This window comes from Mustela nivalis, assembly GCF_964662115.1.
Source record: "Mustela nivalis genome assembly, chromosome: 7".
NCBI lineage: Eukaryota > Metazoa > Chordata > Mammalia > Carnivora > Mustelidae > Mustela > Mustela nivalis.
In genome coordinates this window covers 59,972,444-59,989,017 of record NC_139026.1, presented here as the reverse complement: position 1 = coordinate 59,989,017, position 16,574 = coordinate 59,972,444, and the positions used below count along the sequence as shown (strand labels likewise).

The 16,574-nt window shown below is 37.4% G+C and overlaps 1 protein-coding gene across 3 annotated transcripts in view; it reads right to left on the bottom strand.

The window, feature by feature from the left end:
- The window catches only part of PIK3C2G (phosphatidylinositol-4-phosphate 3-kinase catalytic subunit type 2 gamma), a 351,683-nt gene that overhangs the window by 224,440 nt on the left and 110,669 nt on the right, over window positions 1-16,574 (bottom strand). For all 3 annotated transcript variants that reach the window (XM_082742400.1, XM_082742402.1, XM_082742401.1), the window contains one exon: window positions 5,855-5,969. In XM_082742400.1, the coding sequence (XP_082598526.1) occupies window positions 5,855-5,969 (115 nt within the window). The remainder of the gene's footprint in view (window positions 1-5,854; window positions 5,970-16,574) is intronic.

The window sequence follows — 16,574 nt, the reverse complement described above, 5'->3', positions numbered from 1 at the left end:
TAAGGCACATGAATGTTAGACCATAAGTACTATGGTAGTTCAAGGGAAGGAAGGATACTTACCAATTGGATGGGAATTTTAGTGAGTCTTAAGGAAGAAACTGTAAAAGAGGGAACTGCCATAAGGCAGTTCAGGAATAATGGAAAAAAAAAATCACCACCCCCAAACCAAAAAACATCTGCTATATTAGGATGCAAAATGTCCTGCGTTCTAAAGACTTGGTATCAGTAAGACTGTTGTCTCCCCCTAACATTGTTGATAATGGATACTAAGCATCTAATACAGTGTTAGGTAAAGTAAAATACTTTGGGTGAGTAAGAACTGGTTTAAGAGGAAGGCCACTTACATAAAAGGAAGAGCCAAACACTCTAGAATCTGGATTCTAATAGTTGCAATAAAGTGCTAAGTTTAGAAATATCTGTAGGCTAGGTTATTACAGTGATCAGATGTATGGACACATAGTATTGATTTTATAAATACTGTATTTCAGGTACTATGCTAGAGAGTTAGGGATAAAACACCCAATTCCTTCAGTAATAAAGAAGTCAATGGGTAAAAAGTCAGTGAGAAAGAAGTATAAAGTGATGCATGTGTTGATAAAAATCTTATTGGTTATTGTGTGAACGCAGAGGAAGGTCACTTACTGCTGCTTGGGTTGGAAAGAGAGGAGAGCATATGGAAGAGATTCCTAGAGGAGAGCCTATGGATCCTAAAAGTGAATATTAATTACATGAACAAAATCACAAAGGAGGGGTAGGTAGTAGATGGTGAAAGGAAGAGGGAGGGCATACTGCAAGCAGGAAACAGTATTTGTAAATGCACACAAGGTAAAACCAGGACAGTGCATGTCAGAAACTACAACATTTTCAAAGTTACTGGAGCTTGAAGTGTCAGACAAGGAGTGGCAAGAGAAACAATGGGAGAGGAGTCATGCTGTAGAGCGTGACCTTAATTCTCTAGGTAGTGCTGAGTTACTGAAGAATGTAAATAGAGGAGTTGACAGGTTCAAATTTAAGTTTTAGAATGATCAAACTTATGGATTTTGGATTATAGAATGACAAAACTAAAGGTTAAAAAAAAACAGCTAAACTATTGGGATCTAGGAGGGAATTTCTGAACTAGGGCAGGTGTGGCAAATTGAAAGGATACACTTGAGGAACATATGGGAGATAATTGGCAGGATAGAGTACAGACCAAACAAGCCTAGGGATAAAGAGGGATGAGGCAAATGAAATAAGTGGGTGTATGTAGGGGCATGAACAGAAATAAATAATTCAGGGGGTGAGAGCAATTTGGAAAGAAAGGTGAGCTCAGTTTGGGATATATTTTCTTTGAAGCTGTCTGTACAATATCCAGGTGGGAGCTTCATGTGGCTATATTTGTCTGAAGTGTGTAGTGTGAAAGAATCTGAACTAGATGGGGCGCCTGGGTGGTTCAGTGGGTTAAAGCCTCTGCCTTTGGCTCAGGTCATGATCCCAGGGTCCTGGGATCGAGCCCCACATCAGGCCCTCTGCTCAGCAGGGGCCTGCTTCCTCCTCTCTCTCTGCCTGCCTCTCTGCCTACTTGTGATCTCTATCTGTCAAATAAATAAATAAAATCTTGAAAAAAAAGAATCTGAACTAGAGATAGATTAGGAAGTAAACCTGGATATATATTGTGAATAAAACCTTAGAAATGAATGAGATCTAGCAATTCTGGTGCTAGATATATATATATGATATAGATATATCTATAGATAGATATAGATATAGATATAGATGATATAGATATCTCCTAGATAAATGAAAACATATGTCCACACACAAACCTGTACACAAATGTTCACAGCAAACCATTCTCAATAACCAAAAAGTGGAAACAATCTCAATGCATATGAACTAATGAATGGATAAAGTATAGTATATCCATGTAATGTAATATTATTCAACAATAGAAAAGGAATGAATACTGATATATGCTGTAATGTAGATGAACTTTGAAACATTAACCTAAGTGAAAGAAGCCAGTCACAAAAGACCAAGTATTATATGATTTGATCTATATGAAATATGCAGAATAGGTGAATCTATAGAGACAGAAAGTAGATTAGCAGTTTCTTAGAGTTGGGGAAAATGGGAGAGTAGGAGGTGATAGCTAAAAGATATAGGATTTCTATTTGAAGTGATAAAAATGCTCTAAAATTGATGTTGGTGGTAATTGTATTTATCTTTGAAAAAACAAAAAAGAAAAAAATCCCAAAGCAATTAACTGCACACTTTAAACGGGAAGGTTATAGGGTATGTGAATTCTATCTCAACAAAGTTTTTTAACGAAATTCTCCCAGGGACAGTACATATACTGAGAATAGCAATGGGCAGCAGATGGAACCTTTGAGAACTGTCAACAGGAAGGACTAGCAGAAGGGGAGACTGGGAAGGAAACAGAGAAAGGAGAGGAGAAAAGTGTTCTCTAATGGGAAAGAGAGTGCCAAAAGTTGCAGAGAGCTAGTATGAAGAGAACTAAAACCACAACTGGATAGAGCAACTAAGAATAACAAATAAGCCAGGATATAGTGAATTTAGACAAGAATGAGGAGGTGGGGAAGTAGAGGAATATAGAACAGAACAAGAGCAACATCGACTAAAACTCTGCTCTTAGTTCTTAAATTGTGATAGAGCCATGCGACTAGATTATACACAGAGAGAGGTAAGAAGTTGAGGGAGATCCAGGTTAGTGAAATCATGCAATAATATTTCTTTCCTTTTCTAAGATTTTATTTGACAGAGAGCGAGAGAGAGAGAGAGCACACAAGGAAGGAGGAATGACAGGTAGAGGGAGAGGGAGAAGTAGGCTCCCCACTGAGCAATGAACCCAGTGCCGGGCTGGATATGGGGCTTGATCCCAGGACTCTGGGATCCTGACCTGACCTGAAGGCAAACACTTAACTGAGTGTTAAGTCAGTTAATTGACTGAGCCACCCAGCTGTCCCAATATTTGCCCATTTCTTTTCTTTTTCTTTTTTTTGTTTTAAAGATTTTATTTATTTATTTATTTGACAGGATGAGAGAGATCATAAGTGGGCAGAGAGGCAGGCAGAGAGAGAGGGGTAAGCAGGCTCCCTGCTGAGCACAGAGCCCAGTGTGTGGTTCAATCCCAGGTCTCTGACCATGAACTGAGCCGAGAGCAGAGGTTTAACCCACTGAGCCACCCAGGCGCCCCTCTTTGTCCATTTCTTTTTTTTTTTTTTCTTTTTTTAAGATTTTTATTTATTTATTTATTTGACAGACAGAGACCACAAGTAGGCAGAGAAGCCGGAAGAGAGAAAGGGGGAAGCAGGCTCCCCACTGAGTAGAGAGCCCAACATGGGGCTCAATCCTAGGACCCTGAGATCATGACCTGAGCTGAAGGCAGAGGCTTTAACCCACTGAGCCACCCAGGCAGCACTGTTTGTCCATTTCTAAATTCAGATCTACTTCACTCCACCCACAGCTTCTGGTTGGCACTTAAGCCATAAAACCTAAAAAAGAAGAAAGTGAGAGACTTAGAGGATTCAAGTTCTGCGACATATCATATCCCTTCTCAAACTAGGGTAGCTACCATGGGGCAGTAACTGTCTATCTAATAAAGACAATCAGAAAAGTACAGATCTGAAAGAAGTTGGATAGGCATAGTGTAATCCTTTCATTGTACAGAGGTGAAAATATGTTTGGTGACTTGTTCAAAGTCATAAAGTTTTCTGTTTAAGAGCTAAAACTATAATCCAGACTTTTTAACTCAGAGCCATTCCCTGATACACAAGTCTTTCCCTGTTACACATCTTGACTCCTTAACTCAAACACTGGTTGCAGAATTTGCTAATTTCCTCACTATAATCTTTAGGCTGAAAGATTTTGCTCTAAATTTAGCTGTATATAATTAGAACAATATTGGTTAGTAAGGGTTTTAACTTTAGCAACTCCTATTTTATTCTGTATATTTTATCATCAATTAAAAATATCCTGAGAAGTTTCTTTTTATGTCTATACATTTGAAATCATTTTTGTAAAAATTAGATTATTTAACTTTTGCATACTGTTGAATGATTTACATTTTTTTGTAAGATAAAATTTTTTTTAAGATAAATTTGGCTATACCTCCAGATGTTTAGTAGGAAATCTATGCTGCTATTGAATACTTGAAACTAATCCTCAGATTCCACTTGCCAGGATCTGAGTTCTAAAAGAGTTATTCCTCTCATTTGAGAAGAATCATCTGATACTCTCTCTTACTTCTATTCCTACCATTGCTGTTAAAGACCCCTTGAATCATGACTTTATATCCTCAAAGCTCAGTCAATGGTCAGACTTGGAAGATTCTCATCAGCCTGAGGTAGTTTGTATCTCACAAGCAACAGTCTGTTAAAAAACGCATTTTAAAAAAGATTTGATTGATTGATTGATTAATCATGAGTGGGGAGAGGGGCAGAGGGAGAGAGAGAATCTTAGGCAGACTCCATGCTGAGCATGCAGAGTCCAACCTGGAGCCTGATCTTACAACCCTGAGATCATGACCTGAGCCGATGTCAACAGTCAGACACTTAACAACCTGAGCCACCCAGGTGCTCCTGTATTTGTCCTCTTAAAGAAAGGTAGTCATCATGTTACAGTGGAACATCTGCTAAATAATAAGCCATTATATGTTGAGTATCTATGATGTTGTGCCAAGACTGAACATGAACAAACACTCTTTTTCATCATCACATCTATGAATTAGAAGTAGATCTTTGATTAATGTTTGGTGAGGACTTCCTCCTTTGCAGTGAAAGTCACATTTTTATTAGTAATATATTTCTCTTCCAGTTTCAATGTCTTGTTAAACTTTGTCCCTTACCCCAAACATGGAAACTTAAAAACTTAGAGACTCCACTAGCTTTATCTAGAACAGCTTCTACTCAACTGAGGGCAATTTTATACCTAGAGGACATTTGACAATATCTAAAAGCATTTTTTGATTGTCAGAATTAGACAGGTGCTACTGGCACCTAGTAGGTAGAAGCCAAAGATGCTGCTAAATATCCCATAATGCATTAGACAGCCCCCACAAAAAAGAGTCCAAAATGGTCCAAAATGGTCCAAAATGTCATTAGTGTTGAGGTTGAGAAACTAGTTGTAGAGAGTGCTGCCCCGATAGCACTTCCCAGTTTTTCCCTATAGAGATGGAAATTCCATATTCCCTCCATTTCCATAAATGGGAGTGATCATGCTTCCTGTATCTGATCAATATGATCATTTACAATGATGAACACCTAAGGAGCTTTCAGCAGAAAGGAACAAAGCCTGGAATCATTAGCCACCTTTTACTCATGATTACAAATCACAGAAAGAAGAGGGGTCTTAAGAGTTAAGAAAGTATGTTGAATGGATTTTGTCTGTAGTTTCTCCTCCACTACTGACCTAATTGCTAATCATATAGGAAATGTACAATTGAAGGATTTTAAGGGAACACGACACAATGCAGAGGTAGGTATAAGGTACCAAGTTAATAATATATATCAATGACTGTTTTCAGACAACAGAGAGAAAAATGAATCTACATATGAATATACTAATGGCGAAACTCCATTTCTTTCCTTCATGGTCATGTATGACAGAGAATGGCTTGAAATCGCTATTATATAAGCTGGGGGGAAAGTGCTTTGAGGGCACTGAACACAAAATAAAAGAACTAGAGGTTTTAAAAATCCCAGCCAATTGGAGGAAGAGAAGACAATTAAAATGTGTGATCCTAGAAGAAAATTGTTTCTGTAATTGAAAAGCTACTTATCAACCAATACTTGCTGTATATGTATATATATATATATGTATATATTTATACAACTTCATAGCCTGACACTTACCTGCAGGATCAATGGAGATGGCAGGCTTATATCCCACAGTCCTGGAGCTATCATTTCTATAGGAGGCTCATTCTCTAATGTCATGCTGAATAGCATAGACCCAAGAATGGATTTGCTACAAAAGACAATAGATACAGACATATAGGAGTCACTTCAAGAGGGAAGTTATTATTATCTATAACTGCTTTCTTTTGGAATGTAAACATAACCAGCTATTTCAGTGACTTCATTCAGTAGCTAGAATAGAAATATAATATTCCACAAGCCTAGATACTGATTAGTAGTTAATTCTAATATATGACATGAATGGCTATGTTCACAGAGAGCTACATTTATTTTACACATGAAAAAATTACTTCCACAATAGATTCTGACAGGCAGAATTTATTCTTAGTATCCAACAATATTGATTATAAGATGGGACTAAGAATCTTAGTTTTATACTCTTGGAGTTATGAGAGCTTCAAGTCTACAAAGATATCAACTCTTCAGAAAAAGTTTGCTCCATGAAGTGACTAAATTCCCCAAGCTTCATTAAAAGTATGACCTCTAAATTTATAGAAAGAAAATATTTAAATTAGCATATGATCTGCAGAATAAAAATAGTTGTGGGACTTCAGAGAGTAAGTGTTTCTAAATAGAAAGATTATTCATAGTCTGAATGTTTAAAAAATAGGCTCTAAATTACCATTGTAAATGAGGATGAATACAGGAAGATTTTAGACAGCAAGAATTCATGGATGGTTTTAAGAACTTCAGTAACATCAGAATCCACAGATCTTCATAGGAATTAAAAGAGAATCTAAACTGACTGTATGTATAAATTAGATTATTGGTAAAATGCTCCAATGACCACTGAGGACAGTCCTTGACTTTAATATACTAAAATAAAAATGTAAGCAAGACAACAAAAATTAAAGTTTATAAACAACTTTAAGACATTAAGTGAGCCTTATTGAAAACTCTGTAAAGGGGGAAGGAGCTAAGATGGCAGAGTAGTAGGAGGACCCTAGGCTTGCCTTGTTCTTCAAACACAGCTAGATAAATATCAAATCATTTTGACTATCCAAGAAATCAGTCTAAGGCTTACAGAACAAACTACACAACTAGAGGGAGAGAGGAGGCCACATAGTGGAAGGTAGGAGCTATGGAAATGTGTGGAAGGGTGGGATCCCTGGTCATAGACAAAGATGAGACAAAAAGGAGCACACAGGGAACTGCACAAGGAAAATAATTCCCCAAAGCCATTGATGGGGAAAAAAGAGGGTTGATTTTCCTATTTGCCACCAGCAGGGCTCAAAGACTGGGGTTTTAGAGATCCATGACATGGCTGGTATAAAGCCCTGAAGGTGCTATAGTGCTCCTGTAGAGAAAGCAGGCAGGTTATTCAGGGGGCAGAGGGCATAATCTGTGGATCATCTGAGATGTATTAGGAGATGGTTCTCCCTTCTTGGAGGCATTGCCTTTCTGAGCACAAAGGAGCTGGTGGGTGCCATTTCCCACCCCCCAAACCTCAGCATAGATGCAGACACCTGCTGAGGACCGCTAATCTGGACACTGGCTCTTTAGTGCACTTTGCTCCAAACCCCACACTCTTACGCTCTGGTGCAATTGCCCTTCTGGGTCAAACCTGCACCAATACCAGTGCAGCGAGATCCTCCCCCAAAAGACCAGTGCATATCCCTGCCACAGCAGGTCCCTAAAGTTTAGAGATTGGTTGATTGGTTGATTGATTGATTGATTGATTTTTAAGTATACTCCAAATGGGGCTTGAACTCACAATCCTGAGATCAAGACCTAACCTGAGGTCAAGAATCAGACACTTAACTATGTCACCCAGGTACCCTTAAAGATTGCAGTTTTAAAACTCAGCTGGCCTGGCTGGCCTAAAATCCAAAGAGCATTGTGCTGCTCCAGGCAGGCAAGTAACCCAGATAGAGATAGAAGGAAAACAGTGATCTGAAAACACCTATGATGCAAGAAAGGAAATTATTCACTCTTCTAAGAGGGCTTCCTCATAACAAGCATGAACTCCTCTCTGTGGGGACAAATGGGCAGCCATTTCCCTCCCCCACCCCTCAGCATATATCAACTTCAATAAACAGCACAGCACCAACACTGGTGGCCTAAACCTAAGCCCTGCCCCCACTGTGCTCAGCTGGTATTGCTTTTCTCCAGCAAATGTGCCTAAGGACCAGTGCAGCATGCCCCTCCACCTGAAGGACAACACAAATCCCTTCATGCACCATGTCTACTGACCACAGAGTTCTGCAACATTTCAGCTCTACGGGAAACCACACTCTGGCCAAGGTCCAAACACTCTCCATTACAGGCAAGGAGAAACCCTGAAGAAGATTGAACTGAGGGATACAGCAGCCACAACATAACAACAGAGTGTATGCAGTATACACCAAAGACACTTCCTGAAGCTCCAGGCCTTGAACATTATCTGACTTTGTCATAAAGCCATTACTCTCAGGAGCAGGAAACATAGCAGGCTTTCCTAACATAGAGAAGATGACAGAGACCTGGACAAAATACCAAGACAGAAAAATTCATCCCAAAAGAAAGAACAAGTAAAGGTCATGGCCAGGGATCAAATCAAAACAAATTATAAATAATATACCTGATCCAGAATTTAAAGCAATAATTATAAGGGAAATAGCTGGGCTTGAAAAAAGCATAGAAGATACCAGGAAGTCCCTTACTGCAGAAATAAAAGCTTAAAATGAACCAGGTCAAAATGAAAAATGTGATAACCAAGATTTGAAACCAAGTAGATGCAATGACCATGAGGATGGAAGAATCAGAGGAATGAGTAAATGATAAAGAGACAGAATTATGAAAAATAATGAAGGTGATTAAAAGAAGGAAAAAAATATTGGATCATGGAAGTAGATTTAGGGAAATCAGTAATTCCATAAAATTTATTAACATTCATATCATAGGAGTCCCAGAAGAGGAAGAAGAGAGAAAGGGGGGCAGAAGGTTTATTTGAGGAAACTATAGCTGATAACTTTCCTAATCTGGGGAAGGAAACAGACTTCCAAATCCAGGAAGCACATAGAAGTCTCATCAAAATCAACAAAAGCAGGCCAACAATGTACTGAATGGGAAAAATTTGCAACCAAGAATACTCTATCTGCAGGGCTGTCATTCAGAATAGAAGGAGACATAAAGAGTTTCCTAGACAAACAAAAGCTAAAGGAGTTTGTGTCAACCAACCCAGTGCTGCAAGAAATATTAAAGGGGACTCTTTGAGTGGGAAAAAGACTAAAAAGGAATAAAGAAAATCTCCAGAAACAATAAAATAAGCAATAAAATGGCACTAAATTGATATTTATCAATAATTACTCTGAATACATATGAACTAAATGCTCCATCAAAAGACATAGGTTGTCAGAATGGATAAAAAACAAGACCCATTTATAGGTTGTTTACAAGAAACTCATTTTAGACCTAAACACACCTGAAGATTGAAAGTAAGGGGATGGGGAAATATTTTATCATGCAAATGGACATAAAAAGAAAACCAAAGTAGCAAATAGTTATATGAGACAGACTAGATTTTAAACCAAAGACTGCAACAAAAGATGAAGGGCACTGTATCAAAATAAAGCAGTCTATCCAACAAGGGGATTTAACAATTGCAAATATTTTTGCCCCCAAATTGGGAGGACCCAAATACATAAAACAACTAATAACAAACATAATGGAACTCACTGATAATAATACAATAATAGCAGGGGACTTTAACACTCCACTTACATTAGTGGACAGATCATCTAAACATAAAATCAACAAGGAAACCATGGCTTTGAAAGACACACTCGCCAGAAGGACTTAACAGATATATTCAGAACATTTCATCCTAAAGCAGCAGAATACACATTCTCTCAAGAGCACAGGGGACATTTACCAGAAAAGATCAAATACTGGGTCACAAATCAGGTCTCAAGAAGTACAAAAAGATCGAGATAATACCATGCATATTTTCTAGCCACAAAGTTTTGAAACTTGCAGTCAGCCACAAGAATAAATTTGGAAAGACCATAAATACATAGAAGTTAAAGAACATTCTTCAAAAGAATGAATGAGTCAACCGGGAAATTAAAGAAGAAATTTAAAAGTAGATGGAAACGGATGAAAATGAAAGCACAATAGTCTGAAACTTTGGGATGCAGCAAAAGCAGTCCTAAGAGGAAAGTATACAGCAATGCAGGCCTATCTCAAGAAGCAAAAAACATCTCAAATATAACCTAATCTTATATCTAAAGGAGTTAAGAAAAGAACAACAAATGAAGCCTAAAGCTAGCAGAAGAAGGGAATTAATAAACATTAGAACAGAAATAAATGATATAGAAGTAAACAAAATCAGTAGAACAGATCAATGAAGCCAGGAGTTGGTTCTTTGAAAAAATTAATAAAACTGATAAACTGGTTCCTAGGAAGACTTATCAAAAATAAAAAGGGGGAAAAAGGACTCAAATAAATAAAGTCACAAATGAGAGAGGAGAGATCACAACCAACACCACAGAAACACAGCCAGAATATTATGAAATTTAGATGTCAACAAATTGGGCAATCTGGAAGAAATGGATAATTTCCTAGAAACATATAATTACCGAAACTAAACCAGGAAGAAATAGAAAACTTGGAAAGGCCAATAACCAGCAAATAAATTGAATCAGTAATCAAAAATCTCCCAAAAAACAAAAGTCCAGGGCTAAATGGTTTCACCAGGCAATTTTAACAAACATTTAAAGAAGAGTTAATACCTATTCTCAAACTATTCCAAAAAATAGAAATGGAAGGAAAACTTCCAAAGTCATTCTATGAGGTCAATATTACCCTGATTTCAAAACCAAACAAAGACCCTCTTAAAAAGGAGAACGATAGGCCAATATCCCTGATGAACATGGATGCAAAAATTCTCAAGATGGATGATACTAGTGAACTGAATCTAATAGTACATTAAAAAAATTATTCACCACAATCAAGTGGGATTTATTTCTGGGTTGCAAGGGTGAATCAATATATCTAAATAAATTAATCTGATATTCCACTTTAATAAAAGAAAGGATAAGAGCCATATGATCCTCTCAACAGATACAAAAAAAAAAAATTGACAAAGTACAGCACCTGATCTTGATAAACTAGGGATAGAAGAAACATGCCTCAATATCATAAAGGCCACAAACAAAAGACCACCGTTAATATCATCCTCAATGGGGAAAAACTGAGAGCTTTCCTCTGCAGTCAGGAACAAGACAGGCATGTCCACTCTTACCACTGTTGCTTAGCATAGTAATGGAAGTCTGAGCATCAGCAATCAGACAACAAAGAGAAATAAAAATCATCCAAATTGGCAAGGAAGAAGTTAAAATTTGCAGAAGATACGATATTCTAAGTAGAAAACCTAGAATACTCCACCAAAAAATTGCTAGAAACGACATACAAATTCATTAAAATTATAGGATATGAAATCAATGTACAGAAATCAGTTGCATTTTTATACACCAAAAATGAAGCAGTGAAAGAAAAATTATGGAATCAATCCCATTTACAATTGTACCAAAACCCATAAGATATCTAGGAATAAACCTAACCAAAAAGGCAAAAGATCTGTACTCTAAAAACTACAAAACACTTATGAAAGAAACTGAAGATGACAAAGAGATGGAAAAGCATTCCATGCTCATGGATTGGATTGGAAGAACAAATATTGCTAAAATATTTATAATACACAAAGCAATCTACATACTTAATGCCATCCCTATCAACACTACCAGCATTTTTCACAAGCTAGAACAAACAATCCTAAAATTTGTATGGAACACAATAAAAATCCAGAAATGGACCCACAACTATATGGACATCTAATCTCGACAAAGCAGAGAATTTCCAATGGCAAAAACACAGTCTCTTCAACAAATGCTGTTGGGAAAACTGGACAGCAACATGCAGAAGAAACTGGACCATTTCTTAAACCATATACAAAAATTAATTCAAAATGAATGAAAGACCTAAATGCGAGACTTGAAACCATAAAAATCCTAGGGGAGAACACAGGCAGCAACCTCTTTGATCTTGGCTTTGTCAACTTCTCACTAGACACATCACCAGAGGCAAACAAAGGGAAACAAGGGAAAAAATCATTTACTGAGATTTCATCAAGATAAAAAGCTTCTGCATGGTGAAGGAAACAATCAACAAAACTAAAAGGCAAAACTAAATGGAATAAGATTTTTGCAAACAATATATCTGACAAAGGGTTTGTATCCAAAATCTATAGAGCTTATCAAACTCTACACCCAAAAACAAATAATCCAGTTAAGAAATGGAAAGAAGTCCTGTGAAGTGTGTAAGTCTGATGATTCACAGACCTGTACCCCTGTGGCAAATAATACATTTTATGTCAATAAAAGAATTTTTATAAATAGATAAATAAAAATAAAAAGTAAAAAAAAAAAAAAAAACGAAATGGGTAGAAGACATGAATAGACATTTTTCTAAGGAAGACATGAAGAAGACATCCAGATGGCTAACAGACACATGAAATAATGCTCAACATCACTTGTCATCAGGGAAATACAAATCAAAACTACAATGAGATGCCGCCTAGTCAGAATGGCTAAAATTAACAACACGGAAACAACAGATGTTGGCAAGGATGTGGAGAAAAGGGGAAATTCTTACACTGTTGATAGGAAAGCAAACTGGTGCAGCCACTCTGGAAAACAGTATGGAGTTGCCTCAAAGAGTTAAAAATAGAATGACCCTACAATCCAGGAATCACACTACTAGGTATTTATACAAAAGGTACAAAGATACTGATTCAAAGAGATACCTGCAACCTGATGTTTACAGCATTATCAATAGTAGCCAAATTATGAAAAGAGCCCAAACACCCATGAATAAAGAAGTGAGATAGACACAGACATACACAGACACACACACACACAGACACACACAGACACACACACACACACAAATATGTAGATATATATACATACAATGGAATAATACCCAATAAGCATAAAAAAGAACGAAATCTTGCCATTTGCAACAATGTGGATGGAGTTGAGAGTATTATGCTAACTGAAATAATTCAATTAAGAAAAGACAACTACCACATGATTTCACTCATATGCGGAATTTAAGAAACAAAACAACAGATGAACATGGGGGGAAGAAAGAGAAAGAGGCGAACCATAAAAGAGTCTTAACTAGAGAGAACAAACTGTGGGTTTGTTGAGGGGAGGTAGGTGGCAGGATGGGTTAAACGGGTCATGTGGACTAAGGAGTGCACTTGCTGTGATGAGCACTGGGCATTGTCTGTTAAGTGATGAATCAGTAAATTCTACTCCTGAAGCTAACATTACACTCTATGTTAACTGCTATTTAAATAAAGACTTCAAACTAAAACAAAACAAAAAAACTATCAAATCCTATTATTCCCTTTAATAGACACATGAAAAAAAGGAAGAAAAAAATCCAACAAATGAAGTTCTCTTTAAACCTTTAACTTTCTGGGACTTGCTTATTTTCCATGTCTAAAGATATTAGAAAGTATCTGCCCAAGGTAGTATAATTTGTAAATATTATTGGACAGATATTTTTATAAGACCCGGGATTATTCTTCTAGCAGAATGAATTTTGAATTTTCATTTTCCCTTTGTCTCATTCCTCCTTCAGCTGGTGAACCTTGTTTTTTGGTATAACAATCCAGAGGGGATGGTATTAGCAACCTAAGAGTTTAATGCCATAAAGATTAGAAAATTATTAATTTATTTTTCATTATAGAGTATCGACCCTTCCCCAAAATGGTTTGAAGCATCCATCTGCACGGGAAAAGCTTTGGATTAGCTTCAGGCATAATGCAAGAGGAAGAAGGAGCACATCTAACACCAAACTTGGAGGACTTAGATGTTAATATTCCCCACAGTATTTATAGAAAATATTCTGTTCATGGTTAAGGGTTAACAGGAATGAAGAAGGAGGATGTACATATTGGGTGGGGATTGCCACCACTTTCTGGGTAATTTGAGATTATGAGAAATGGAAGATAAAGAGAAAACAGAATTAGTATGACAGACATAGGTGTCCCAATTTCTCCCTTTTTTGCCTTGAAAGCAAACACAGAAAAGTGTTAGATAAATGAGCACAGCTCAAGGCAGAGGGTGCTCCTTTAGCACTCCATGCTTCAAATCCTGGAGGAAAATCACATCTTGGGCCACTCCTGTATATACTTGTGTCATGACCTTTAAGTGGGGACCACATAGCAAACAGAGAGAAGGAGCTCCCGAGTTTAGCTTTATTAGGCCTTCTTTGGTTTCTGTATAGAAGGGATGAGATGTAGAAATAGGTAAAATATCTAGAGAAGCAGTCTCCCCCAAAAGGGGTCATGTGGTGGGGATAAGGGGTTTCTGTGATAAGAGCATCTGATTGAACAACCCAAGCTGATGTCAACAGGGAGTCACAATTAAACCTCAGATGGCTCTGTAGTACCTAAGAGAGCTCAAGTCATTCAGAGGATGCCAGTAAGCCCTAGCCAAGCAAGAAGAGCCCCAATCACAAGCTACACTAGCTGCAACAAGCAGTCACCAGCCTAAAGCATGCATTTGTTTTGGCTATCAGAAGTCCCCAGGCCAAAGCATCTGTTCCTTTCTGATCCTGTAAATCCAGACACTCTCTTAGAGAATCAGGGTGTCAGGAAGCTATCTGAGTGACTGAATGTTTTTATCCAAAAGAATGTTTTTGTATTCTAAAAAAAATATTTAAATTACTGAGTTGACTAATATTTTGTGGTTGATGTGAAGTTTTTTCTCCTTAATAGTTACAGGGTGGGAGCTCAGGAGGAAAAGTATGATTTATTTATTGCATTTTTCTTCGCATCTAAGTTGTATGATGAATTATACTTATGACCTTCCTATACTTATATGTCTTGGCCATCCCTCATTTTGAACATCTAAGTGATCTAAGCTAATTCCTACAGTGGGAGAAGGGACTCAAGAATAACTGTCAGTATCTGTCATTACCCTCCTTGGAAGAAGCCTGGATTAACAGCTGCCATGGCCTTAACCCTGGGAGAAGGGACTAAAGAATAACTGTCAGTATCTGTCATTACCCTCCTTGGAAGAAGCCTGGATTAACAGCTGCCATGGCCTTAACCCTGAGGCATACTGTGCAGAACAAAGTCAGAACACCTGAATCAAGTATGTGAATGGAGAGACTTAAGGAGCAATAGAGAATACTAAGACTAAACTCCTAGCTGTCCAAGTGAGGCTTATATAACACATACGTCAGGGCAATTCAGGATGAAAAGGATGTTTGGCACCATTCTTTGGGCTCTCTGTATGCTTAATATTAGCTAATTTACTTTTTCTTTAAAGATTGTATTTATTATTTATTTATTTTAATATTTTATTTATTTATTTGACACACAGAGAGAGAGATCACAAGTAGGCAGAGAGGCAGGCAGAGAGAGAGAGAGGAAGCAGGCTCCCTGCTCAGGATGATGATGTGGGGCTCGAACCCACGACCCTGAGAGCATGATCTAAGCCAAAGGCAGAAGTTTTAACCCACTGAGCCACCCAGGCACCCCAAGATTTTATTTATTTATTTGACAGAGAGAGACACAATGAGAGAAGGAACACAAGCAGAGGGAGTGGGAGAGGGGGAAGCGGACTCTCTGCTGAGCAGGGAGCCCAATGTGGAGCTTGATCCCAGGACCCTGAGATCATGACCCGAGCCAAAGGCAGACCCTTAACAACTAAGCCATGCAGGTGCCCCAGCTAATTTACTTTCTGATAATGGATTGTACTTACACATTGTTTGAGATATTGCAAACATCTCTACAAACAGATATTTCTAATATCCAATATATTCTAATATATTATCTATAATATATAATAAATTCGCAAAGACTTCTGTAAATAGAAAATACAGTGATGATAAAGATGATTAGTGGAATTAAGATGTGAAGAGAACACATCTAAGATGGTGATCTCATAAAGAAGACAAAAATGGAAACTTCTAATACACAGGCCAGTGGGAACCGAAGTAGTTTTTATGTTACTACTCTTAGAAGGTTTATTAACATTAAGCAAATAATTAACTACATAATGAAGAGAGGAAATGGGAAATAGTTTCCTTTGTGAAGAAAAAAAAAAACACCAGACTCTATCAGAACATCTGTATCCTATCTTCATTATGTAGTTTAACTTCTTTGATCTTCTTGGATAAAATCAGTGGTATTCAAAGGAGCTTTCTGTTTGTTTTCATATGGCTTGATGGTTGGAGGTGCACTTTAGAAAGGTGGTAAGGAGACAGCAAATAGGTTGGATGCCAGGATTTTAAATTCTCCCCTTCTCCCATTCCTCACCCAACAAAACACATAAACTGGTTATCACTCTTACACTCTGAGATTTTGAAAAATCTGAGATTTTGAATTAGATGCCATTAGAAAAAGGGACACACTGCTAAATATAACATTTCAAAATACTGGTTCTGGAATATCCTTAAGGATATTTGATTTCAATATTGTTTAAATTCCTATATCTAGAAAAGCCAACCCCAAAACTGTGGCACCAGAACAGATGCTGGTTTACCCTCTCTGGGCCCCTGGTCCTATAGCTATGAAATAAAAGATTTGAATAAAATAATTATTGTTACTTTTAGTTATAGGATCTTATTTTCCCCCCTAAGTCAAATTATT